At 38.7% G+C, this 27,975-nt stretch overlaps 2 protein-coding genes across 8 annotated transcripts in view; one reads left to right on the forward strand and one right to left on the reverse strand.

Moving 5' to 3' along the window:
- PPAT (phosphoribosyl pyrophosphate amidotransferase) overlaps nucleotides 1-27,975 on the reverse strand; it is a 43,284-nt gene that overhangs the window by 2,021 nt on the left and 13,288 nt on the right. Inside the window, exons 1-10 of one of the 2 annotated variants that reach the window (XM_064710445.1) lie at nucleotides 9,870-10,237; nucleotides 8,079-8,145; nucleotides 7,063-7,269; nucleotides 6,379-6,491; nucleotides 6,108-6,253; nucleotides 4,752-4,824; nucleotides 3,315-3,466; nucleotides 1,962-2,089; nucleotides 1,494-1,715; nucleotides 631-751 (exon numbers count right to left, since the gene is read on the reverse strand). In XM_064710445.1, the coding sequence (XP_064566515.1) occupies nucleotides 631-751; nucleotides 1,494-1,715; nucleotides 1,962-2,089; nucleotides 3,315-3,466; nucleotides 4,752-4,824; nucleotides 6,108-6,253; nucleotides 6,379-6,491; nucleotides 7,063-7,269; nucleotides 8,079-8,145; nucleotides 9,870-9,901 (1,261 nt within the window). In that variant the 5' untranslated portion in view covers nucleotides 9,902-10,237. Of the gene's footprint in view, nucleotides 1-630; nucleotides 752-1,493; nucleotides 1,716-1,961; nucleotides 2,090-3,314; nucleotides 3,467-4,751; nucleotides 4,825-6,107; nucleotides 6,254-6,378; nucleotides 6,492-7,062; nucleotides 7,270-8,078; nucleotides 8,146-9,869; nucleotides 10,238-27,975 lie in introns of those variants that run through there. The other variant, XM_064710444.1, reaches the window with a different exon arrangement.
- PAICS (phosphoribosylaminoimidazole carboxylase and phosphoribosylaminoimidazolesuccinocarboxamide synthase) overlaps nucleotides 10,416-27,975 on the forward strand; it is a 41,057-nt gene continuing 23,497 nt past the window's right edge. The window contains exons 1-6 of one of the 6 annotated variants that reach the window (XM_064710435.1): nucleotides 10,416-10,818; nucleotides 15,305-15,391; nucleotides 18,586-19,023; nucleotides 20,038-20,127; nucleotides 20,860-20,931; nucleotides 25,037-25,123. In XM_064710435.1, the coding sequence (XP_064566505.1) occupies nucleotides 10,431-10,818; nucleotides 15,305-15,391; nucleotides 18,586-19,023; nucleotides 20,038-20,127; nucleotides 20,860-20,931; nucleotides 25,037-25,123 (1,162 nt within the window). In that variant the 5' untranslated portion in view covers nucleotides 10,416-10,430. The remainder of the gene's footprint in view (nucleotides 10,819-15,304; nucleotides 15,392-18,585; nucleotides 19,024-20,037; nucleotides 20,128-20,859; nucleotides 20,932-25,036; nucleotides 25,124-27,975) is intronic. The other 5 variants (XM_064710436.1, XM_064710437.1, XM_064710438.1 and 2 more) reach the window with 5 other exon arrangements.

A 27,975-nucleotide genomic window follows, 5' to 3' on the forward strand; every position in this document is an offset into this window, starting at 1 on the left:
AACACAGGAAATCGGAGTTTACAGTGGAACATAAACTGTCAATCTATCTTTTGTTCTGCTGCAAACACGACTCAAAATTTCAGGTTTTTAACATTCTTAGATTGGTTTCAAACGTCATTTCTTTCAAACTGAAATGCATAATGCTGTTAAAATTATTTACATAAATGTCACTTTGTAGAAAATTCAGTGGGTGTTTACAAATTCAAAATGTATTTTTATGAATATCTCATGCAAGTGAAACTACACCCGCTTTTCATTATAGGACAGATTTTCACTGCTTATTTTCTTCCTGGTATTTTGACTGCAGTAGCTTCTTTTTGTCAAGTTTCTCTGAAGGAGCTTTAAGTATTGGGTAGCTTTGTTGTCATACTTCATTTGCAACTTATGCTGATGCAATTACTCTAATACTTTCTATTGTTTTGACAAATACAGCTCCCTTACTATGTTAAAAAAAACTATGTAGCTGAATTGATCCACAGACTACTCACAATGCAGAAACCCAGCTTACCAACCTTACAGTTCTTTAGTTAGTTTGCCTGGTGCCTTGGTATGTTCTGCTTTACTTTTAAATACATTATAAAATACAGTTGACAACTCTCACAAGAGGAAAAACAAGAAAGTAGCATTTACCTATATAGTTTGCAAGATCACGAAATTCAGGTCTGTTGGCAATGAGTTCTTCTTTAGTTGGAATGTTTATTCCCATGTAACAAGGAAATCTTATAGGAGGTGAAGCTACACGGATGTGCACCTGAAAAAAAATAGTTTCAAAACAGGCTGATATAAGTTGATGGTCAGCAGATAATAGCAAAGTCTCAATTCTACACAGTGATAATGAACAGAACACAGCACTGCACAAAAATCCCTGAAGGGTTAGAAGTAAGATAATGTGATAAAGTTTTTATCAGATGCCAACACAGCAGGAAAAGGTAACACAGTTTTAGAACTTTTTTTTTACAGTATTTCCTAATGTTCTTAGAAGGTTCCATCCTGATTTTACTTCTCATGATGTTCAATTCTTGATAAACAAGTTTCAGCTTACAAAATCAAACATTATACAGGACATTTTTGCTCCAGTGACTGACTTGCACATTATTTTGCTTAAAAAGAAATCTTTATCAATTAAAAAAATCGTTCTCTGGCAACTTCAGACATATTTACAGCAGTATATGATTGTACTCTTAGCACTTCCACAAGTCACACATCAGGAATACTTGGTTTTCTGATCTTAACTGATTTGTATTCCATTCTTTTTTTATTTGCCTGAGAGTGCTTTGTAAGTGGAGACCTGTTCCTGTCACTCCAATCACCCAAAAGTCACACTCATACAAAAGAACCTTCCTGACCCATCGACACACTAGCCATTGTTTTTTTCCACATCTGCCCTTTTAAATAAAGCAACAATGCAGAGTACAATGAAGTCAAGCCCCTGTGCTTTAACCTCCCATCAACTTCCATTTACATCTGTATTTTACTGACTTAAATTTCCTTACCTCTTTGGCTCCTGATTCTCTCAGTAGTTTTATTATGGGTGAAATGGTATTGCCTCTCACAATTGAATCATCAATGATAACAACTCGTTTGCCTTTAAAATTATCAGACAGAACACCAAACTTCTTTGCAACACCAAGCTGCCGTAACCTCATATTTGGCTGGATAAACGTTCTCCCTACATATCGATTTTTACAGAGCACTTCAACGTATGGTAGTCCACACTGCAAACAGGAGACAGTTAAACAGAATTAATACAGAAGGACTTGTTGTCTCAGTTACTGTTTGTTAAATGTAGAGGAATAATGACAGAAAAAACAAGGCAGGGGACTCAACAGGAGTAGCCTATGTACTGAAGATATAGAGCTTTTCCAATATGCAACTCTAACAGCCAACATCATTATAGTCCATTACAAAAAGAAATGTGTATAAAAATGCTTGGGGGAAAAAAAGAACAAGATAACATTTACCTTTTGAGCATAACCAAGAGCTGCTGGGGTTGCAGACTCTGGAACAGTGCTGACCAAGTCTGCTTCCACAGGTGCTTCAATAGCAAGCTGCTGCCCACATCTTTTGCGTACTGAATATACCATCTGACCTACAAATAGAGAGAAGTGTTTTTCTTGGTATGCATGATTCACACTTCCTCTCAGTCTTCTGCATGAATTTCTGTGTCAAGTTGCAGGCATAAAAGTCAGTGAGAAAAGTTCCAGAACTAATAACAACCACTTGCATAAAGTAATTTTTTATTTCCTGACATAATGGCACATTTTAACATTCACATTCGTATCACTACATGGAGAACTAAAATCTAGTTTGCCCTAATTGACTAACTAACTAAAGGTCCTGTGGGTGTTACAAAATCTATCTGCAGGAGGAAAGAAATAGAAATTATTCCTTCCTGTTCATAACATTCATATTCTATTTTTAGACAGCTTTTTTCAACAGACAAAATTTATGCAATCCTTCTGTCTGCTTCTGTCCACTTACTGACTTTGAACCAGATGGCAAAATTCACCTTGAATTTAGTAAGGGAATAAGGGGACTCAAAAGCTTTTAAAGTCCTACAAAACTTGCAACGTGGGAAAGAACTGGAAGTATTGTGATGAGATGAGGCATAGCAAAAGCTACAGCAGCAGTACCAAGGAATGTGAGAAGTAATGATACTGAAGGGTAAGGTGATTGTGAAAGAAAAGGAATTTGGGGTGAAACTGGCTTTATAAGGGTGGGGAATTGTACTGGATTAATGGATAGCATCTCCCAAGAAAGCAATGAAGAGGTTGTTTGCCAGATATGAGAATCCTGGCCAGTATTTTGAGAGCTTCTATTGAAATAATAATAAAAGCATTACATTGACAATGCCAAATACTTAGATAATGCATAGATTTACAAGTTAAATTACAAGCATCTTCCTGAAATGACAGTTATTGCAAAGAAAAATATCAAAATAAAGGTATTTTCTAAATCCCATTTCACCAGTCTATTTTTTAAAATGTTTCCCATGAACCAATAAAGTCCCTTTCTTCAGTCTCTCACTTTTAAAAGATCTTTCATCTACCTTAATCATGTTGATGGCCCTTTGCATCCCTCCCAGAGGAGTATGCAGGCAGCCTATCTGAGGCTGTATCCACATCCAGAAACAGGAGTGTGATGTTACATGCTCCTTCTGATGAGTTTTATCTCAAAACCTTTGTCAGCCCATTCTGTCCCAGCTGTGCTAAGTTTATATTCAGTGGTACTCCACTATGAACACAGAGTCCCTGTGCTCCAGGATAACACCTTACACTATTTAGGGAAGAGCTCTGTATGTAACATTTTTGTACCTTCAAAAATACTGTCTGGTCTTGCAAAATAAACGTATTCAAAGATGCAGAATGCTGAAGGGTCTCCTTCAGACCTTCGTACAACATCCAGGGTCTGGACATCATGTCTGGATATTTTCACAATCTCCCCAGGAAGGACCTCCCGATAGTACCTTGAAAAAGAAATACACATAAGTTAGAAATGTCCTCAAGCTGGATCATGATTTTGAAGTACAAACAAGAGTCAACTGACAAGTGAAAATGTTTTTGAACATCCTAACTTGACAACTTACTTCTGTCTTAGGATTTGACCTGAAGCATTTTAAGACCAACACGCTAAGACAACTGACCTTTACTAAAACTAAAGTCTGAATTAATATCCAAAAACAATACACTAAGTAAAAATACTAAACTTGGTACCAGAGAATTATGGTACTTGTCCTATGTGTGAGACATAGTGTACAGGCTTGAGATTGAATATATTTTAATAACATAGTCCTGTACCAATACTAGAGAACTTTTCTATGAAAGCTAATAAACCTTACAGTACAATATAAGAAATATAACCAAGAATAGAGGTGGTACCCAAAATAATCCTGCCTCACAAGCCAAATCTAGAGAAATATCTGTCTAGAGATGACAGATAGCTACCTCCAAATGACATAAAGCTGACTAGAAATGTACCTTCTATTTCTCAAATCTGCAGAAGTATGGAATAGTTTAAGTATATTATGTTAAAGTGTTTCACCTTATTAAATATTTTTCTATATTCTTTACTGAGTCCCCAGGTGGCTATTCTAACATCTAAATCCATCCCAAAATATGAAATATTCTGGACATACAAATCTGAGCTGAGCAAATCTGTGTTTATTCACTGGTCAGATACTAGCAGTAGCAAGCAGCACTAGCTACTGAAGAAGTTTAGACAAAATTGCTTTATTGAAAACACACAGGATTCACTGTGTGATCCTACACAGTGATCTTTTCTTAACAGAAATTTCAAAGAAGTTTCAGAAAACAGTTATTTTTTTTCTAACAAGGAGGCCAGCTTACCAAACAGCATATGCTACAACTCAGGTTATTTCACCCTGTGAACTACCAGTGTAATTTTTCTGTAGGTGAAGAATTATTTTGTAATGCAACTATGCTGCTGAAAATTAGGGCAAAATAAATAAATTATATGGGTAATCAGGTACAATGCAACAAGTAAGAGGCATTTGCTTTCTGATAGTAGTTGTCTTTACTGTTAATTTCTGCACACCTAATTCTTTTTTTACAATCATCTGTTTGAGAAAATAAACTGGCAAAAACCAGGTCTAGCAAAAAACATCCCCCACAGCAAACTAAACCTTGGTGTCTTCATGTTGTTATAATTATGATATTTGGCAACTTGGGATTTAATGTTTAATCACTGTCTAAGGAAGAGTTTTCAGATAAAGTAAGAATTAGGCCACTTACTCTGCACCAATAGACAAAAAGCTGCAGGATTCAGAAGAAACAACCCATCCTTCTGTTTCAGTGTTATCTTTTCCTGAAGTAAAAGATTTCAGTTAGAGTCCCCAGTTTTTGTTACCATGACCCCCCAATCACATTTTTGCTGCAGTATCTGGTTTGCTATGGTTTCCAAGTGTGCAATTAAAGACTATTGTAATTTCTAACTAAAATAGCATTCCACTGTTTCCACCTTTGCATTATTTAAAAAAAATCCCAAACACATCCACAAAATAAACATCATAAACCTGTTCTAGGCAGAAGTGGAGTAACAGCATCGTATTCACAGCTCATGAAGAGAAACAGTTCAGGTAACTGCCTTTGTTATCCCTGCACTATTCCAAACTTTTCAAATCCTAGTTCAGTGACTTTAGATAGACATAATTACTTTTGTTGACACAAGAAAATCCTTACTTTCCCTAGGCTGAATAGGTTGATAAATGCTTTTGATTACAATGGATGCTGGATTGAATTCCAATGAGTTTTGAGAGTCACAACTATAGGAAAGATCTAGTTGTGTCACATAGGGTAGGAATGTCTATATGCTTTAAAAAATCTGGGTAATTTTTCTTGTGGTTAAAATTACTCAGTTTTCTGAAGATATGGAAGAATTCACTGCTTTGCCTTTGAATTATTTTAGTTTGCAACAAGTGAAGATATTTTGTTGATATAAGTGACAAGTGAAGATATTTTGATGATATAAGTGACAAGGGGAGAAAATTGTTGATTTGCAGACAGAACAGGAACACAAGGAATTTTTCCCATAAACTGCTTGTGTAATGGTCCAGTCACTACATGTGACAGGGCTGCTTGGAATTCAGAGGTACACTGCAAGTAATCCAGCACTTTTGCCCACCTTGCTATAGGAAAAAAAAGGAAGAAACCAGACTTGTTTCTAGATCTTGTCCTGAGCAACTGGTTTTAAGTGGCCTGGCTTGAGAAGGGATTTGGACTAACAACCTTCAGAGCTCCCTTCCAACCTCAACCCCTCTGTGATTCTGTTCATCACTGCTTTCTTGTTTAAGCAATGAGAATTATTTAAATTTTATTACAGTTGGGATGCTTAACTGTGGCTATCATTAGGCCACTAAGATTCCCTGTATCTGGGACTGGAATTTTGCACACTTCCTATAGATGATGCTTTTCCTTGCCAACTCTTTTTATTTTTCAAAACTCATTTTTGCATCACATATTTCTACTTACACCTCAGTAAGTGTAGTTTTAATTACCTATAACAGTGATTTCAAGCATACACTATGCATATGGAGAGAGAGAGAGAGAAAGAGAGAGAGAGAGAGAGAAAGAGAGAGAGAGAGAGTTTACCTTTCCCATTCATGTCCCCTACTGGAATAAGGCGACCAATGCAGAGCGGGCGATTCCCATACGGATCACGTACTGCATAGATTATGTCTTTGTGCATAATTAGCAATGAATACGAAGTTGGAGTTTCCTTCATTAAGTTTTTTATTCTGGAACGAGACACAGGTGAACATGACTGTGTGCCACACGAGCAGCTGTGAGCATTTACAGCTGCACATCACGCTGAGGTGCAGTGGCTGGGGCTGAGTGTGAAGCCCAGGCTCCTCACCCTCACCTTGCCACCCAGTCGGCCGTGTCGTCGTTCTCCAGGGGAGGTGTGAAAGCCAGCAGCTGGGTGATCAGCTCGCTGTCAGAACTGGTCGACAGTCCCACACCGTGCCGCATAAGCTTTTAAGACACAAGCCAAAAGTGTTACCAGCATTAAAAAACAATCTCACATCACAGCGCTCAGGTTTGAACCTAACAACACCTTGGTGCAAAGCACAAACATTTCACAGTGCTTCAGGTGATCACAGCATAATAATGGAAGTTTCTTCCAAAAAACCAACTATATTACATGAGGTCAGACAATCTTCTATGCTAGCACTACATTTTTCCTTCTTCATCTCATTCCTTTGCTCCACATGCAACCAGAATAATGCCATCAATAATCAGGGCATAAATTCATGTTTGGATGATTAAATTAGCTTTATGCATGCTCTGGGAAGAGAGTTATAATAGAGAGGAGAAAATATGAAATTGCCTATAACAGATCCAGAAAGAGATATCAAGGCAGAATCCCCTTCACAGGCTTTTTTTTCCCCAAAATTATTTATTTTGATTAGTGAGCTCTTTTATAACCCAAAAAAAACAAAAAAAAAAAGTTTGGTATTAAGGAAAAGTCACAGCAACCGTATTGCTCATTTCTGCCTCACACTCAGAAAGAAACAATGCCTGAGCCCCCAAAAGAGGTACTAACCTTCCTTCTGAGCTGTGCAGCATTTGTTAGCTCCCCATTGTGTGCCACAGCAATCTTCCCATGAAGAGTCTCTACAACAAAAGGCTGGCAGTTCTGAAGCTCAGAAATTCCTGAGGTGGAGTACCTCGTGTGCCCAATACCAAGGTTTGAAGGGTACAGCTTCTTCAGGCTGTCTGCACTGAAGACGTGGTTTATAAGGCCCATTCCCTTTGGAGAAAAAAAAGAAAAAACTGTTCTGTTGGTTTTATTTTCCTGGTGACTTTGTAAGTTCTTATTCTGCTTAAAGCTGATATAGTACTATTAATGGAACTTTAAGAAAAAGGCAAATAACCTGAAAGATATGGGAAAAAAAGAAGCTGAGTAGGTCACAGTGCTATGTCACTTCCCTTTAGTCCTGTTTTTAAATAAAGCAAACTACATTTTTGTGCTGAGGATTTTCATGGAACAATCTATTCCCTGACTAAAAATAGATACTTTTAAGGCTGTGCTCATTATGTGTCTTGTAACATCCCCTGTGATTCTCTCAGCTCAAGAAAGTCCCTGTGACCTTCTCAGGCCTCCGTTCTGTCTTAGATTCTGTTTATTGCTACCTATGGGTAAAGTAGTTGCCACTTCCTTTAGTCTCACTAGTGTAAGATTTACTCATCCATCTCCTTGTGCAGTCTGTAACAGTACTTTTTTTCTTTTTAAGATCAAAAAGAGCATCAATGCTCTTCCAAATCTGCAGAGTTAACAGAGTGCAGAGTGACTTTGGTAAAAAGTTTTTGAGACATCATTGGCATGCTCTAGGTAACTTCTGTGTGTCTGTCACTGTATGCACAGAAACACCTATCAGGACAACATTGGCAAGTTTGTTTTAAGGATACACTCAAGACAGGTAACAAATTGAGATACTCTGACAAAATCAAAACAGCCCATCAAGCACGTTACTTTTTCCTCTAACTACACTGTTTCTTACCAGAAACTAAATTACATTCATCTCAGTTAAGAATACAAAACATTTATTTGCATTTTACCTTGTGCACTTTGAATGCCTGGGATGATTCGCCATCACTTGTCACAATTCCAGCGCTCTCCTGGCCCCTATGGACAAAATAAAATTCACATAAAGCACTGACGTGATTATGAAACACTTTAACAGGCAATGGATAGATTTTTTCAATGGCATTTTAATTTGTTGTTTGTTGTTTTATTTTACAGACTTATAATTGCTGTGTTAATTGCAGGTTTCTTGCTACGCTTTATTTCAAGACAGTCATATAAGGTTTGTGCCCAAGTCCACTAAATTCAGTGGGAATCTTCCCACCAATAAGTACTGGCTCAGGCTCTTAATGGACTTCAATTTCAGTACAGGCATAAAGTAAAAACAGATGTTTAATTGGAAAAGCCATTTTCAGAGGCATAATGGTCTAGGCAATAGTACTAGGTCCTATAATGCTATTCTATTTCTGCTTTGGATTGTCAGATGTAATTAAAAACTGATGGTGTTGCTTAGGGGAATGGATTGTCTTTTCCACTGATCACCTGTGCAGAAGCTATTGCATTTTTGCATTTAGGCAGACAAGCTGGCATTTACACCTCTAAAAGCAACACAGACCCTCTGATGAAAGCATCTGAGTGCATAAACCTAATGTTGGGCATCTCAGCTTCTGAAGTCATGCAAAACAAGTCTGATGTTCAAGTGTCACTGCAAATGGAAATACTTCTCTTAAGTACATCAGCCTCGGGCTGGCAGTTGTGCTTTGTTGAGCAGAAGAGCTGATTCAGCTGAAATACATGTATTTTCCCTGTCCTGCTGTCTGTCTTCCCCAGCCCTTCCCCCTGCTGGGTCCCCTGATGCTGCCCTGCCCAAGGCAGACAGAACACTGTACACTTGCCCACAGTTGGTAATCCAGTCCTTATCCATTGAGAAGGTCTGCTTTGCAGACTTCTTTTTTTTTTTTTTTTTGTGAATAAGAGTGCAGGCTGCTCCATCTCCCTTTAAAAGACTTCCTGAAATAAGGCAGTGATGCCTACAACAAAACTGCTGCTATGTGCCTGCCTGTGCCTGTAATACTCATCAGGACTTTGGTGGATGGGTGAGCTCCTGCCCACTCTCATATATAATAATGTCTGAACAGGAGAGATGTTTTTCTTAAAAAGGGAAAGACAATTAATGTCCTATTTGTGCACTGGACTTAACTCAGTTGAAGTCAATGGAATTAGTTATTACAAGCAACAATAGAAATGGGCACAAAAATCAATAGAATGTATGATAATCTCCAACTGATGTGCTCATTATCAATTTTCTCCAGTTCATAAAATCCCTTTATTTGTTACTAATCCCAGTTGGATGTAATGCAAAAATTTTGAAGAATGCTTGCTTACAGAAAGCAAAACAAACCAAACTTCCCACACATCTGAACAAATTTACCCTGTTAGTGACACAGTTCTCTAAAGAAAATAATCAGAGATGAGGATGTTCTTAAAGCCATTTACTTTAACTCGGGAAGATGTTCTATCTATAAACACGAAGACTGTTAGTAAGATTTAAGGGTTGATGCACTGCATTCAGCAACTTATAATTGCAATGTTAATATTACAGGAAGTTTCCATTTTAATACTGTCATGGTCTCTTTAAATAGTAACTAAATCACTAGGAAGAGAGAAGCAGAGACCCCAAGGAAGGCCCTGGCCAAGGCGTCGGATTACATCTTTCACGTAGCACTGACAAAAGACATGGGATCTCAGTGTCACTACCACAATGCCTGCACCACTTTACCAGCTGAGCCAGACTTGAAGTATGCCAGCTGTTATTAAAACATCACCGATATGCAAAACGTGTCTCTACGGGCCGCATTCAGAGGCAAACAGCGCACAGAGAAGTGAAGATGTGGGGCAGGACGATCCCGAACGCGAACCCTGTGGGGAAGGCTCCGTCCCGCGGCCGGGCCCCCTCGGGAGCAGGGGCTGCCCGGGGCCTTCCGGCAGAGCCCAGGCCACAAGGGGTGTATGTGTGACGTTGCTTTGTTTTGTTGGGTTTGGTTTTTTTCAAAGGAACGAAACAGGCTCTTTTTGCTTCTTTTCTCACACCCTGGTGCCCCAACTGACTCCCGAAGAGGAGTCACAGCAGTCAGCCCCGGCCCGGCCCGGCCCGGCCCGGCCCAGCCGAGGTGTCCCCTCCCCGCCGGCGGAGCCGCTTCCCTCGCCCGGCTCCAGCGGCGAGCCTGCTTATTTGGCAGCGTCTCAAGTTACTCCCCTCAGGCAGCTTGAGCCAGTAAAACTAGATCCTTTCATCTCGGCGGAGCTTACTGACAACCAGCCGTCTGGTTTCCTAGGAAACAAAATCTTGGCTAGAAATAGTGAATCATTTCCAGGTCACTTTCAACATGGAGAGTGGAGCAGGGAAGCATTGGACTGAGGAGGAGGTTAAAGCCTTGTTAAGCGTCTGGTCAGAAAAAAATATCAGAAAGCAACTGCACGGCACTCTGAGGAATAAAGGAATATTTATCTACATTGCTAAAAGGTTGCAGGAGTTGGGAGTGTGCAGGGACTGGAAACAGTGCCGTGCAAAGTACAAAAACCTCAAGTACGAATACAGAACGGTTAAATATGCCCACAACTCTGGGGATGTCACTAAAACCATGAAGTTTTTCCATGATCTGGATGCCATATTGCGATATGAGCCTGTCACACAATTAGCAGCAGAAGAAAACGGCAGGTGTTCTGCGACTGAGACACAGCTGAACACAAGCCCCACAACAGACAGCACGCAAGGTAAAGAAAAATATTTTTGCTTCTATTTTTCTCTCTTTGCTTAAAACCCAAAGGGAACAAAACCGAAGCCCGACTTGGCTGGCGCTGGAGCGGAGGCTGCTCAGCCCCGGCAGCGCTGTTAGAAGTGACTGGATGCACGCCTCATGCAGGGGAATAAAATGTTAGCACCCACCAGTGTCGAAGTCTGTAAATACAGCGTAATTCCAGCAAAATTACACTAACTGCCTGTATTGCAGCCTCGGTGAGTACCTGCTAGTGTCCAGGCTCCTGCACGGGGTGAAAATGCTAAATTAAAATAAGCTGCTTTCCTTCTCTATGCCTTTCATTCACAGTACTTTGGAAGCAGATTTTGTAGAGCTCCAGTTCAGATGCAAACATAAAGAAAAAGAAGAGGTTGAAATTGTTGGAGTGCTGTAAAAATCATTATTTGTTGTGATACATGTGAAATTTAGGATTTTTATTCTTATTTCTCATGTATACATCAGCTTGATATTTAGGTGAGATGACTTAAGGTAAATTATTTTATAAGGAGTTTTATTAATATTCAAGAAACACGTACGTGATAATCTCTCGTTAAAAACTCTAGTTTAGCAGTGAAAGTAAAAATTATCGTATTTATCAGACTGTTTTGCAGCAGACCAAGTGAATAGAGCTGCCTTTATTCTGAAGTGGGTTTTACTAAATTATTTGCATCTCTTGTTTTATTCAACCTTCTCTGCATATGCATTTAAGCTCTGCTTAACATTTCATTAGGGTCAATCTGCTGTTTGACATCACTCAAATCTCCTTGTCACATCCTAAATGTCACTGAAGCACAAGCCTCAATGACAGTTAAAAGTACCAAAATAAGATGACTAAAAAGAGAAATTAAAAGCTTAATTTGTTCCCATGGTATGTAGCAATTTACATTAATTTTGTGAATATTTTTAAAGAAAACAAGAAACTCAATATTACTGCCAGGGGTCATTGTCAAAGGCATATAAAAGAGCTGGACATTGAGTTTGTCCTTGTACCATTCCACGTTTCCCTCTACAATGCTGCTTTACAGATCTGAGGAAAAGAAATTGCCATTTTTCATTGTCATTGTTTACCATAACAAAAAAGCTTGACCTTAATTTGTCATCACTATCAAAAAGCCTCTAATCTGTCAAAGTCACTTCAAATTAAAACAGCAATTTTATAATATTGTAATGTGCTCTCTGCACTGTGAATTGCAATCAATTTTTAAATTTAAACTTGAAGAACTGAGGCTAATAAAAGCTGATACACTTTGAAGACTACATGAAATCAGGATAGTGTCCTACATCCGAGGATCTGCCATCAGATTATCCTCTGTGTTTGGATGTAGTTTGCACCTGGTAATCCTAATTCTCATCTGCTTTAGACCTCTAGCAAATTTAAATCAGCAAAAGTTAATTTCAATTGTGAATCCCAAACTATAGTATCTATAAAAATAATTACCCCTGAGTGAGACATGCCTTGTTTTGAAGCACCAGGACAGTCTGGTTTTAAACCTGGTATAATTAGATATCTCTCTTGATTGCACAAGCACTTCTGATATTACCTCCAGAAAAATAAAAGCAAACAAGTTTTATTGATAAACAAAAATTAAATGCAGCTAACTGTAATAATGCAACACTACTGCAAAAACTGAAATGCAAAGATTTTTGCAACAACCACAAGTGAGCCACAACGAAAGCACACTAAGATAGAAATGTGTCCTGCAGCTATGCAGGATGCATGCACACATCCACCACAAGGGGCTGAGGGAACAGCTGTGAGATCATCAACTTTCTTATTTAAGAATGCAAGTCAAGCAACTAACACTGTACTAGAGGCCCAGTCCTGTTCCACCTGCAGTCAGAGCCCGGTGCTGCCCAGCCCAGTACTCTGAAGAGCACTTGTACGGCAGAACTGGCATCAGTGGCCCTGCAGCTGATGCTCTCCAGTCCTTCTGCAGGGCCAGAGCTGCCGGTGTCACTCCCACAGAGGGAAAGGCAATTCCTGCACAGGCAAAGAGCCCCCTGCTCTGCCCCAGCAGCGACTGCAGGCCCCCTCCTGGGCTTCTCCCTTTCAAACACAGTGTGCTGCAGGAGAGCAGAGAAAAATGGTCCCTCGCTTCTTTTAAAAGAGGCAAAGACATCTCGTTTTGAGGGGGCTGGAGGAATCAAGGATGTCTAGGTTATGGCTTTGGTAGCAAGAACAAAATGCTATCAGCAAACTAAAACCTGTGACTAATAATACGTGTCCACCATTAACATCTTATTTGATTTTAAGAAATCAGCTGCTATACTGATTTGTCTTTTTAAAAAGCATGACAGGGGACAGGGCATGTTCCCAAATAATTCACTGTATATTTACCATTCTGCTTAGCCTCAGTCTCAACATTCTTATGCATGCTTAATGTAAAGATGCAAAGCATGTCTTTACATTATCTCAGCTACTGGGAGATTGCTGGGAAGGGGGAGCAACAGGAAGGAAAGAAAAGAGACTACTTTTTTTGTAGGACTGAATGGTACTTCAATAGTGTTCCCCTGATGATTTTTCATACATGGCGGAATCAGTTTTCTTTTGAAAGTGTATTTGAAGTGTATTTGAAGAAATTGTTACTGAAAATCAAATCTGAGAAGGGTGTCTCAGGACAAACCTGGCAGCAACATATACCATTTCCCAGCTTGTTCATGAAAAGGTAACACTTTATGCATAAGCACATGCAGAAATGTAAGCAGTGACGTTCATGCTGCTCTCCCAAAACACATTTCAGAGGCAGAGATGTAGCTTAAATAATCATTAAGAAAGATACAAGTCAAAACGTTCATTTCTCTTCAAGTACAGTTTGTGTGTTATTGCACTAATCAACAACCAAGAAAATCTATGTGATGGTGCACTATGAAAAATGGTATCTTACTTTAGAGTTCAAATGAATGACGTTCCTATTTTGTTACTCAAGTTAAATCAAAGATTAAAAACCAAAATACATTATTTAAGAAAACACTTGCCTAGTAATTAAAGTAATTTACACTTTTTATATTTCTTTCTTTATGTTTAAATATTAAGGCACTGGTCACCTTGCTTGACCTTCACTTTACCTCAGCAAATGCAGAAAGATTATAGCTGAGCAGAAATGCATCAGCAATGACTGGCAGCAAACTCAGCTACTAAAATGCAGGAAGATCTTTCAGAAATGCTGACATAAAAGTGCCACTTATACATGGCTTTCCATGTCTGCACTTTTTAACATGTCATTGACAGTATTTTATATAGTTTTTTTAAACAAGTGTGCAATAATTTTTTTTGAGTAGCTTTTGTGGTATAGTAATATCTTTTTGTGGTAAGTGTTCTTACTAAAAAAAAAAGAAGTTTCTCTTTTAATGTAACAATGTAATTAACCTTGCGCATGCTGGTGCCTATGGCACACTCAGAAGCCTTCCAGGAGGGAATTTATTCTCCTCTCCCTGGTTTGCTTTGCTGCTCTTAAGAGCTGAAATGCCAGTCCTGTCGCTGTGGGCATGAGCAGCACCTGCTGCCAGGGAAGGCAGGCAGGCAGCTGGGAGCAGTCAGAGATCAGGCCACTCATCTATGAGTCACAGCGAGCCTTGCTGAAAGTCAGGAGCGTTTAGGATAATGGTTTCAAACGCATTTTGCGACGTCAGGGTAGGAGATTGCATCCTAACCACACCTCATCACTGCTCCCCGTGACGATCTACCACAGAGCTGCGAGCTTTGATCTGGGTGCCCTGCCTGGCTGGAGCTCACAGAAGCTTAGCTCCCATACAAGGAAGGAACATTTCAAACCTCCTGTCAACGTGGTATGTAGAAAACAGCACACAGGACAACTTACAAGTCTGTACTCTGTGAAAATCTAGCTGGTTCTGAACCTGACGCACATATGCTGCTTTTTATACTCACATAGCAATTGCTATAATGTTCCCTTTTAAACAAATGTAGAAAAGCTACGCTGGAAAAGGCTAGACTTAATCCTGTCAGCTACAAATATGCCTGCTGTCAAGTCACAATGAATATGGGTTCCTTCCCCATACTCTTAATGAATTCCATTGATTTCCAGAGCTCTTTGCAGAACATCCTGATTTTCTTCACACTCTTCTAGGACTTTAATTTTGTTACATAAATGGATTTGTGATTTTATGAATCTGTGTGCAAAGTCTGCCTTTATTTGTATGTCTCTTACTTTACATTATTATTTACCCTGAATACTGAGTCAGAAGAGCATACAAGTCACTAGAATCAAGTCAGTTTCAACCAGAATTTTTAAAAGCATTTCAAACAGACTTCATATATAAGACATAAAATGATTTGACTCCTATAACTCATAGGGACAGCTAAATTAATTTAAAATTTAATTTAACTACAAATTAAGTGTTGAGATTTCCAAGTTAAAGATCTTCTCATAGTGTATGGACATTTAAATTTAAACTTCTAATTTAGTCCATACCTATTTTTCATCTAAAAACTCTTTCCTTCCCAGGTGAAATACCAGTTTCTTTAGAAGATGATGAGGATGCTCCAGGAGATCCACTACTTTTTATATCTCATGCCAGACCAGTTCAACTAGGTATAGTATGATGATACAGAGAGATCAAAAACTAAAAAGCAGCATGGGTGTCAGAGCAGTTCCTGATAGCTTGAAAGCACTGTCATTGTGTTTCTGACCAGTATAGCTTTAATGCAGCCACACTCTGGCACCCTCCCCTTGCCAGAGCACTCAGCAGTGTTGTGCATCACCAGACACTGACCACTGTGTATGATGTAACACCTGCATGACCCCATTTGCATGCAAAACACATCCCATGCTACAGCTTAATCATGATAAACTGCATTAACATCAGTAATTTTGTTAAATGCCAGTGGAAAGTATGGTAAATGCTAGAGAGGTATCCATGTCAGCTTGTGGCTTTTCCCTAGCTCATTTTCTTAAATCATGGATACTTAAAGCAGCATGGGTGAGAGGTCTGAGCCCGGAGAGAGATGCAGAGCAATCCAGACTTGCAGTGGTCTCCAGCATAACTTCAAAATCACCTCTCCAAGCAAGGAGTGGTCAGCAATGCTTTAGTCCAACCACAGAACTCATTTAGAAAACGTCCTACTCTAGTAGTTTTGCTCAGCAAAGTTACAAAAGCAAGGGCATAAATATGGCAAGACAGAAAGAGGAAGAGCATCCTAGGTGTGAGCCCCTTCAAGGGGAAGCTACAGGAAATGGAGAAACAAACACATTTTAGGCAGATTTAAGCAACTGATGTGCTGATACGTTGCCTGGATGAACAGCAGCTGTCCTGAATTTCCTACATGCTCTTTCTATTTATTATATACCCTCTATGCCTTAATATACATTCCAGCCCAGTTACAACAATTTCCATTACAAAATCTGCAACATCCCATTTTTAGGAAGAAAACAAGGCACAGGCTAAGCCTGTGGCTCTAATGTTACACATTACACTCCTCCTGCCTGGCACAGAAAGAAATTAAGGAAGAGACCTGAATGTCACATGGAATTTATGCACATATAAAATACTTCGTGCATATGAACAAAACATGCAGAAAGTGTCTGGATCAAATTTTACAGGAACATGTTTTTATTTCTCAGTGCTCAGCACACAGCCAAGCAGAAAAATCTTCAAGCTGCTTTCACAAAGTCAGCAAAATAACTTCAATTGCATGGGCTCTCAAGTATGTACTAGTACTAAAATGCCCTCCCCCAGTACTTCTTCTAGTCTGTAAGATTCAGGCACTATCTCAGAAACCACTGAAAGAAAAATGTTGACCCCTTTGTATCTATAATGCCTAATATTTTAGTTTTATTTCAGCAGATTTCTCAGGTTTGAGGAAGTTTAGAAGAAGATTAAATATGGAATAAATGCATCTTTCAGATAAAAAAATAATGTATATCCTGCTTAAACATTTTTTTTAAAAACAAATTAAAATGCTTTTAAGATATTAGGAAAATTTCTGCACTGCCCATAACAACTTTGTTTCAAAGCAGTTCTTGTAGGCAGGATATTTTGAATCAAAATGTTTTTTAAATGGAATGAGAAACAAACAACACACCATTTCTCACTTTGCACACAGCAGAATAAGCGAGCAATACACCAAGTCACCAGAACTCATTTGAACTAATATCCACAACCAAAAGTGAGCTCAGTTGGAAATGACTAGTGAGAAATACTGGCCTATACAAAGAGTAAAGAACCTTTATTCCTCCCAGATGCCCCCGTGCTCTATGGCTTTGACTGGGAAGTGTAGAGAGCACCTCCTTGCACTCTTCTTCCTCTCTTCTTGTCATCTTCCTAGGCCCTTCCTCTCTGGCCTATCTGATGTCAGCAGTTACCATCTGTGGCAGTTCCTATGGTTTGATTCACCAGTAAATCAGCATTTTATTTCACTCCCTCAGGAAGAAATGGAGAAAGCATAATTGATGTGCCACCTGAAAATTACCCTTCTCAACTACACTGCCTATGAGCTGGCTGCTGTAGAGTCCTGATTAACCCAGGACTATAAGGAAAAACAAATATATCTGTTACAACAACTTATTGACAACTAGAATGAATTATGGAGACTAGCAAGGAATGGCTTTATCTAGGACAAGTTTGTCCCCAGACAGGTTGTTATAAATGTGCTGCCCTGAAGCTCTGTGCACAATCAAGGGTCCAATGCTATTGCCATCACACACATCTCAGTGGCTATGAAGTATCAAACCCCCATCATCTGGTTTGCTCTTCCAGAAAAGGACACTGACAAAGGCATCACTGCAGTATGACTGTAAAAACCTGTCAGTTACTGTGCATTTTCATGCTGCTTCATGTGATCACACCCTGGAAATAGTTTTGGGTTTGCTTATTTGGGGTTTTTTAGTTATTTTTTCAAAGCTTTAGAAAATGCATGAGAAAACCCTTTCCAAACTAATCTTATAACCAAAACAAAGTCTTAAAGAAAATTCCTAAATAGAAACAAGGAAACATTAAAAAACTAAAATATATTATATTTCAGTGTTTGAAGTTATTGCATGGGTGGCCTCATAATGTTAAAAAATAAAGTAGAAGAAAATGGAAAAATATCTTAGTTATGCAGAGTAAGACAATTCACACTGATTTTTACTAAAAAAAATCAAATATTTTTGATTGATCTGCCCTGAGAAAGGTGCAGGTTCTGTGCCATGAGAACTGGGTTCTAGCCCACAAATGTTTTACTTAAGCAAAAGTCTCCATTCCTCTGCTCCCCACAACTCATGTGCTTCGTTAAGAAAGAAGGATCAGATTCTTTAGATCCTTACCCAGGTTAAATCTGTCCACGTGTGTAAAAACTAAGGTATGGCATGAATGGAGAGTGTTAAGTCTGGATGCTAGTGTCAGTGACTTGGGGCCAATTTGTTATTGTGCTCATGCAGCACATCCTATCTTCCCAACAGTTCTCTTCTCCTCTCTAATGTCTGAAGGACAAAGCAGATCATCAGATGTTCCCAAAGGTCTTACAGGTAAAAATTTAGTGTATCAGGACACAGAAGAAAGAAATGTTCCTCTTAGATTAATTAAATGTACATGTGCTATCTTAGTATCTATCTTCAAGTGAAAGCAAAAATTATATCAGAATTAACAAAAATGCTGACAAATGAATAACCAATAGCTTGATTTTAATGTCACCTCTGCTCTGTCCTTAAACAGCATCCTTCACTCCCATTCTCTCTGTCCTTTCCCCACCCCAGCCACCCAATGCAGGTAACAAATGTCTGTATCTCCCCTCCCTCACACAATGCAGGTAATCCAGCATCAGCAGTAGAGGCTTCCAAAGCAGCGGCTTTCATTCCTACAGTGGCAAATGAAGGAGGAAAACACTGGACTGTTAATGAAGTCAGAGCTTTGATACGCATATGGTCAGACAAAAATATCCAGCAACAACTGGAGGGGACAGTGAGGAATAAAAGAATATTTGAGCAGGTTGCTGCTAGACTGCAAAAGTTTGGAATTGACAGGGACTGGAAGCAGTGCAGGACAAAATACAAAAATCTGAAACATGAATACAAGAGTGTAAAAAGTGCCCAAGACTCAGGGAGTACGAGTAAAAGTATGAAATTTTTTAATGAACTGGATGCTATTCTGGGGCACTGCACAATGGAACAAGCAAGTAAATCAGATAATGATGAAAGTGAGAGGCCTCCAGAATGGACAGAAGCAAAATCAGAAAAGGATTCCGTAGGTAAGTACTTCAACTACCCACATATCACTTAACATTTTTAGTTTTCCAGCACTAGAGAGATCTTAAAAAAAACCTCAAAAAGCACAAAGAGAGATTAACCAATTGGCTGGTGTGGAAAAACACTAAATAGAAATTTACTATTTTGTCCAGTAGTTTTGTCTTTTGTAATAAGGTAATATTTCAGACTGAGTGATTTCCCTGTACTTTTTTAATAGAACTGAGAAGCAAAAGGAGGGAAAAAAAAGATTAAGACATAGGATAAAATGATTCAGAGAGACAATTCCAGTCAGTCATGTCAGAAGACACTGTTTCCAGTTTAGATAACAGAAATGGATCAGAAAGATAGTTGGACTATGTTACTGGAAAAATTAAGACATTGAGCAAAAGAAATCTGTAGTAATAGACACTGGTTAAAAAAATTAACATCTAAATTGTCTTTCTCTTATGGTCCCAAATAGCTCAGTTTGACTGGGCTTTGGAGCAAGACTCCCAAACTGGTGAGACAATAGTGAAAATAGCAAAAGGAACAGCACTAAGAATGCTGGCAGAGCCTGTCTTTGGTTTTGGGTGGTTATTGACAATGGTAATGGATGATCAGTGCAGAATTAAGAGTAGATTGATGAACCTACACTACCCAAAAGCTAAAACACTTTTATTGGTATGTACAACCAGAAACATGTGTGTTGTTTAAGAACAGAATTAAACATTAAACTTTTAGTTGAGATGAGGGGATGATACTATGTTGGCCAAATGTAAGACTAGAAGTTAGTAAAGTAATGGGAGAAGTCAAGAAAAATATTACACACAGACAGTCTGGCTGAAAACTGTGAGAACATTTTGGGGGAAGATTCACTCTTCAGTTGCCATTTCTACATGTTTTGCTAATGCATCTACTTTGCCTGCTGAAGTAAAGAGCATCCGAGGCAGGATGGACTTTTTAATTTGATACACCACAGGTGTTCTTATAAAGTATAGAAATTCAGTGCCATAATTAATTTAGCATTATTTACACAGAAATGCCTGGAGACACAGGTGAAGAGGACTCTGTTAGTAATACGTCAGAAGACCTACAGGTTGCAGATATAAAGAAAGTTTCTGATTCAGGTAATCTAAAAAGTCTTCTATTTTATATAAATACCTAAATTTAGTAAATTAAAATTAATTCCTAAAATAAGCCCAAATTGTAATTACTGGTAGAAAATTCAGAGACCTGAAAAACTTAAAAGCAAGAGATAATGTCATAGAGATAACCATCATGTACTTGCGCACACATCTACAATGGCCTGCTAAATTTGATAAAATCAGTCCTGTAAGTAATCATTTCAGAGACTTGTGACGCAGAATGTAGAGAAGAAACAAGTTTAAGCAAGTTGAGTACAATGTCCTACTGCATTACAGTCCATTTACTTAAACTATGTTATTCCCAAGGATTAGAATTTTTCAGTCTCCTGGGCATGAACTAATACAGCATCTCTTTTTCACAATACGTGCTCAGGATATAATTGTGTAAATGCTCATGTCAGGGGATGAAAACTTCATTAAGGAGTCTCACTGAATATCAAGGTCATATGCTCTGCTCTTTACAAAGAAATATTGTGGTTTACATCTGAAAACAAATTTCAGGGGAAGCAGAAGTTTAACATTCAGCTGGAGACACATGAAAGTCTCTCAGGCCGACAAGTTTTATCTTCCACAACAGAGCACCTCATGTTCTCTTTCAGTACTGTGAGGCAGAACATGGTCTAAATTAAGCATTAAGGAGTAGTCTTACAGAATTTTAAATGGTCTAATGTAAGCTTGAAAGATTTTAATATCAAATTAAAAATCTTCTGACAGATGATGTTACTGTAAACACTACTCCAGAGAGTCGGGCAGCTCTGCATATAACCAAAGAAACTAATATGACAAGTAAGTAAAGAGATGATTGTAATTTAAGGTATACCAGAGATTAACATTTTTGGCTTTTTTCACTCAATAGCAATTACATTATTAAATTTAAATTTACTAACAAATAAGCAACCTTTTACCAGCTCACCATGGGCACTTGATGCATTCCACGGAGAAAAAGAGGTTGTCATGAAAAGTACATTGCCTATAGGGACCTCATTTTCAGAGAGACAAATATGAAAGAAATAAACAGCATTTTGTGGGATCCAGTTAAGACTGCTTAAAAAAATATTTAATTCAATTTCTACCCATTGACAAGTACAATTACTACACACACATGGACAGTAGGAAGACACTGTAATAATGCAATGATTCAGCAGTGCTCCTTAACTGTTGTCTGGCAGTTTCAACTTATTGGTGCTACGTAAAATTATAAGTTGGACTGCACTCTTCCAAACAAGCTATTTAAAATGAAGTTAAATAAATATTTCTAGTAAAATCCTGAGTACAAATTTCTGTCATTTAAGATAAGTGTAGGTGTAAAGATATCTGTAGTTTACCTTGGTTACCATCTCCCTTTTTAAATATGTGTATTTTAATTTCATAGTTTCTTTGTTTCTGGGTAATTGTAAATGAAGTATGATTTTGTGGGGGAAAATTAAAATAGCAAGTGGTTCAAAAGTGTCTGTGGCTCAGCATTTCCACTCTTAAGACTATTTTCCAAACTTCTGTGGGGGAATGCAAAACCACACTCCAAGGCAAAACCAACAAAAGAGTTCAGTTTGCAAAATTCTTTCCCTCATTCCAAAACAAACAATACACACTCAAATAATTTTTTTGCAGATGGTAAAATACACCTAGTCTTTAATTTTATTAATGGTCACATAAATAGGTATTGCATGAAACAGAGAAAAGATGCACATTTTTTATGCTACAACATCATGGAGACTCTTTGTTCACTAATGGTACATGCCTTTCCTAGACAGTCCAAGTAATTTTGAAATGAGAAACGGGTAAGTAAAGAGATTGTATGTAGCTCTGTACTCATAAATATACACACTGATAAACAGTGAAAAGGCACCGATACATTACATTGGTTGTTTGATATGAGTAATGTGTCACAATCACTGGCATTTAGGATGTCACTTTTTAAAAAAGCTTCTGCATATTCAACAGAACTTTTGTAGAAAAGTGTTTCCCAACAGGCATGGAATTATTGAATTTATAGGTATTTGTGTGCCTTGAAAAAAAAAATTGTAGAAAACCTCAATTTGGCACAAATGAGAACTCAGAAATTCTGTTAAACTCATATCTACATATCTTCCTTATCAGTTAATGTACTCTGCAGCCAGAGCTGTATATGCACTTGCCCATGTACATACACATATATATCAGTTAGCCTGGGCAGGCATTGCCTTCTGGCAACTGCAGCTGTGTAAATGCACAGAAGATGCAGGAGCTGCTTCAGAGTGCACGTGCTTCTCATGATCTTACAGGTGAATCTGAGTTAGGAGCCACAGTAACACTGTCATCACTGCCAGTGTTTATAAACAGCCCATTTGGGTTTGCCATACTATAGTAAGAAAAATACTAAGGTGGTGTTAGTCAAAAGACAAATGCACCAATTTAAGGAGAGTAATTAGTTATTTGATGTGCCATGGTATTGTTTTTCTCCTCTGCCCATATGAATTTGTTACTCAAAGAGCAGCAAATGCGCACCTGAGAATGCCCATAAATGTAGATAAACTCTCCCAGCTCCTTGCACAGCCTGTCCTGGTTCCTGACGCGCTGTCAGCACTGCCCAGCTGGGGGAGCAGAAGGACCACAACAGTCTCCAGCCCTGGGTTTTCAGCTAAAGCGTCCTGTGATAGGCTAGGGACACTGCAGATTGCTCTCGCTTCTGGTAAAACATACCCCACATTGAATCGATCTGCAAATAAAACCTTATTTAGTCATTTTCACTGATGTTTTCAGTTTCGTGGAATCACTTTTAGTTGTTACTAAAAGTAACAAATCTGTTCAGACCAGCCAATTACTTCCATCTATGCAGTCTTGTCAATCCAAACTCCATGTACATTCCACGTGCGTCAGACTTAGCCTGACCACAGAGTGTATGTATAGGTTTAATTAAATTTGAAGTACTAGGGAACAACAGTGGAGATGAAAACAGGTTTCTAAGAAATACCAGTAGCCTGCTGTTCTTAAAAATACCTACAAGTTTTTTATGTCAAACAAATTCCTTTCCTTATCTTTATTTTCTTAGGATTTTTGATACCCCCTACACTTTACTATATGTCCCTCTCAGAACAAATTTGATGTAGTGACACTTCCAAGATACATTCCTAAGCAAGGGTTTTTTAAAAACCTGTTGTTTAAAGTTAAGATTTTAAGTTGGTACATACTCAGGCACTTAACATTGGCTTGAACACTTGCTGCTGTGTGCAAGGAATTTTAAAATGTACAGATATAAAGTCAAAAGATAATGTTTACATACATGTGCCCCAGGCTAGTGTTAGGCATTGTTCCAGAGAAGTGCAAACCCTAAAGTTCTTGATTTTTCACTGCCTTAGCCTAGGCATATTTGGGCTGCAGACATAAACTCTTAACTGTGTATCCACAGTTTTCTGCATCCACTCTCAGATCTGTATGACACAGCAGCAACTTTGCAAGTTGCTGGAGTGTAAACATAAGCCACACACTAAAAATTTTCCCTAGTTTTAACATATCCCAATTCCCTTTTAAATTATTCAAGACACACATGAGAGTAAGGATTAGGAGACAAATTACTAATCTTGCCTCATGAGCCAGAAAACAAGATAATTAGTGATGCTGACAGAGTGCCAAAAGAGAACAGAGCTTGTATCAGTCTGAGTGGGTGAAAGGAAAGACTGTGACAGCATTGCTCGGGTGGCCTTGTGAGCAGTGCTTAAACACAAAGTAGAGATTAAGCATATTTGCTGGCAACTGTCTATAGCTTCACTAACAATTCAGCTGGAGCCACTGTGTTTTATCCATGCCAAAAACTGTTGATGGCTTGTTCTGTTTGGCTCAGTCTTACTCTTTTTGTGCCCTCCCTCCAAAACTCTGAAAGGTGCTTTAGAAAAAAAGCCAGGCTCCCTACCCACATTCTTGGCTCACAAAAAAAAAAAAAAAACCCAAAAAAAAACCACCAAAAAAACCCACCACATGATGCTAGTCTCATCATAAAGAACATCTGATGCAAACAAAGCTGTATTGATCTGGGGGTAATTTTTAATAAAATGGCTCAAGATTAAACTTTATTGCTCAATGTTTAGGGGCAGTATTCTTGACTGGACTGAGAACAGGCTGGGAGCCAGAAATTTGCTGTCATTGATCCATGATGTGGCCTTCACCGTTTAATCTCTGTAGAACAGTGTCCTCACTAGGAAGGGAGGATCAGCAAGACCAGTTGCATCATCCACCTGCCCATACCTCTGTCCTAGGGCAGAGGGGTGGAATTTTCCCTTAACACCAGTGGGCCAATGGCAGAGGAGTGGAGATCTCCTCCCCATGGAGGGGAGCCCAGCTGTGTGATGTAAACCCCTGCAAGCTGCAGCAGCAGCGATGCTCTCAGGACAGGCTTTAGTACATTGCCTCCATCACACAAACAGCCTTACAGATCAATTGTCTAAGCACAGCACCCTGATGTGTCAGGGTCCCTTGCTCCTTTTTGGGGCTAATTCAAACACTCTTTGCATCAGTCACTTGGGAGTCTTTCAATAATTTCAGTAAATATTGCACCCAACAGGCAAGTCACTGTCTTGCCTGTTCTGCTGCAGGAACATTTATCAGTAACTAGATATCTTACACCCACCATCAGTGAACCATTCTACAAATCCTGATCCAGGTTAAAATAACTTAAGAGTTTGCACACGTAACCCATAAACTTATCTACTGCAGCTGTTATGTGATGTTCTGGACTTACTTTATAAGCAGGAACACTCTGTTCTTAAGCCTATTACAGCAGATAAATGGTAGCTTTAATGTATTAAGAGAGGAAATCTTTAACAGAAGTTATCAGCAGCATTCTGAGTAGTTGATTCTCAAGACATCACTCAAGACGTGTTTAGTTAATAAGAACTTTGTAAATGATTATTTTTTACAGAAATCTTTGAAGATGAGGGAGACTTAACCAACTCCACCCCAGCAGCTCTGGAAGCTACACAAATAAAGAAGGAGACAATTTATATAGGTAGGTCAGGACTTTGTCATGATAGTTTTAACAGGACATTCTACTCTACTGGCATTGCAGATTCCAAAGGTTCATATGTTATTCCAGCAAATTACACTTGTTCTATCTCTAGGTTATGATAAATTATGGGTTTTGTTTGATTTCATAGTGCAGAAATGTATGAACACTTATTTCTCCTTCCCATAATTATAACAGAATCTTACTTTCCCAGACAACATGCTCCTTTTTATGATGAGTATGATTAGTCTGCAATTGATTGTGACACAACTATGGTTTCTCTTACACAGTTGCTAGAGAGGATAAAATGGAAAGGTAAATTCAGAAACTCAGAACATTTTATACATTGTCTGTATTTTCAAACTACTTAATGACTGCATTTAGTACCAGATGATTTACTAGCAAGCAATTTCCATATATATATTCTGAACTATTTTAAATATAAAACTGAAATCAGCACCTCAGCAATATGTAGAAGTCATATATTCAATGATAAGTGATCAGGAGAAGATTTGTTTAAAATGTTAAAATTTAACATTAGAACACAGTAGGGATACTAATATTCTGGAATAAATGAGCATAAGACCATAGATGATAATGAAAAAAAGACATCAGAGGAAATAAAGATAGCATTGAAATAGAGTGGCCTGACACCCTGGATCAAAATATTCGTTACAGTAATGCTGTTTGTATGCAGAAGTTAATAGAAAAACCCCCAATTTTAGTGATTGTGTCAACAGCAATTCTTTGGCCTTTGACACTGAAAGTTTCTACCTTAAGAATATTTCTATTGTATACATCAGGCATATTCCAGGCAAGAGCTTCCTTTTCAACAATTATGTTATCTGTAGTTTGGATGTTGAGACATCCTATGTTAGACACCCTTTACAACTGTTTGCATTGGCTGATCTTGATCGTGAAAGACAACTGCAGTGACTGTGACACTGAGGACAACATCAGAGCAATGCCATCATAACAATGACACACAGGAACACAAGTGACACTGAGGATAAAGTAAATCTGTGACCCTGAAAGTTGAGACACAGCAAGGTCACATGAATGCAGAGTGAAGAATAAAATGTCATGCAGCTCAACTGATTGCCTCATACACAGAAACTCCCTATCATGTAATATCAAACTGAACACAGTGATCATGCAGTCAGCACTACACCAGTGCCACTGCCAAAGACAGGAAGAAACCAGAGAGCCAGTATGGTTGAGAGAATGAGCACAGAAATGGAAGCCATGGGGAGGCTGGTTAAGGCTTTGAAAAAAAGGAATCTCTCAGGAAGCCTATGAGTAGACCCACAGCTCTGTTTTAGCCCATTTCCAACAGCTGCAAGTGTTAAGGAAGATGCAAGAGTTTTCTCAAAAGTTATAGGGTGCCTGTTTATGAGAAAACCCACTTTTTCTCTAGTATCCCAAGTAAATCACATACACATGCTGATGAGAGTATGATTTTCAAGTTTTCCACAGGTACAAAATATATGCTTGCACACAGCTTGAAGTGTTTGCCAAATGACTGAAGAGAAAACAAGTTATAGAGCAAATATGAATTCCAAGTACTAGTTTGTGCATATATTGGCAACTACCATTACAGAAAGCACATCAAATGAACATGCTTATTTACAATTAATCTTTATTTCTGACAGAGCCTAAGTAAGCACTCAGCTGTTCAAAACATAAAAGAAACATTTATTTCTACTCTTTACTAAAACTGGTATTGAGCATAATTAGTCTATGACATCCCCTAGCAAACAATCAGAACTAATCTTTCTCTTCCTCCCAACGCAAAATGTAAGTCCACACAAAAGTGAACTTTCAGCCTCAGAAGAGTTCGAGCATGAGCAAATGAACACAGAATCAGCAAAGCAGGGTTTTGATGTTCATAGACAATTTCAATAATTTCTCAGTAGGCAACAATGAAGTTGCAAATAAAAAGAGACTTCAGGGCATTGGAACAAGTGGTTGAAGGATCGAGAGCACAAGTAGCCTTCTCTTCTTCCAGTTGCAATGAATGAATTGGGAAAAAACCAGGAAGAACCAGCAGATCACTATCTGTCTCCAAGCTTGTTGACACTGGGAAAATACTGGAATTTTCAGTCATGGTTCCAGATACCAGACTTGTTGGCACCTATCTCAAAGGGAGGAAAAGGATCTTAACACAGAAGTTAGCAGAACTCATTGAAAGAGCTTTAAATTAAATTTGCAGGTGGGAAGAGATAACACCAGACTTTAACTAGAGAGCCTGGGGGCAACACGCCAATGTTTGATGGGTGGGAGGGGTGGTGTTCTAGAGAGGTCCTTTGATCTGCTATCTTAGTAGACAGGGAATGGAGATCAGCAAAGACATACAGGGATTATTGATGTGTTAGAAACCACAGGAGCACCCGAGAATAACCATGTAGAAATTAGAGCTTTTCACCCCCAAAAGATGGTGGGGACAAAAGCCCAGCTGTGGTTCATCCACACCAGTGCAGACAGCATGGGCAACAAACAGGACAAGCTGGAAGCCATTGTGTAGCAGGAAAGCTGTATCAGTTTCCATCTTGAAGACACAGAGGGATGACTTGCACAGCTGGAGTGCTGCGATGGATGGCTATAAATTGCAGAAGGGAGAGGCAAGAAAGGAGAGACTGTGGGGTACTCTGTAGGTTAGAGAGTGTTTTGATTGTCTAGAGCTCATGATGGTGACAAATAGGGTTGAGGACGTATGGGTAAGAATCAGGAGAAGGTAACAAGGCAGGTATCCTGGTGGGAGTCTGTGTTTGACCACCCACCCTGGGCAAAGAGGCAGCTGAAATATTTCATAAACACTGGGAGAAGTCTCCCAGTCACCGGCCCCTGGGGGGGAC

The sequence above is a fragment of the Zonotrichia leucophrys genome, chromosome 4 (assembly GCF_028769735.1).
Source record: "Zonotrichia leucophrys gambelii isolate GWCS_2022_RI chromosome 4, RI_Zleu_2.0, whole genome shotgun sequence".
NCBI classification, from domain to species: domain Eukaryota; kingdom Metazoa; phylum Chordata; class Aves; order Passeriformes; family Passerellidae; genus Zonotrichia; species Zonotrichia leucophrys.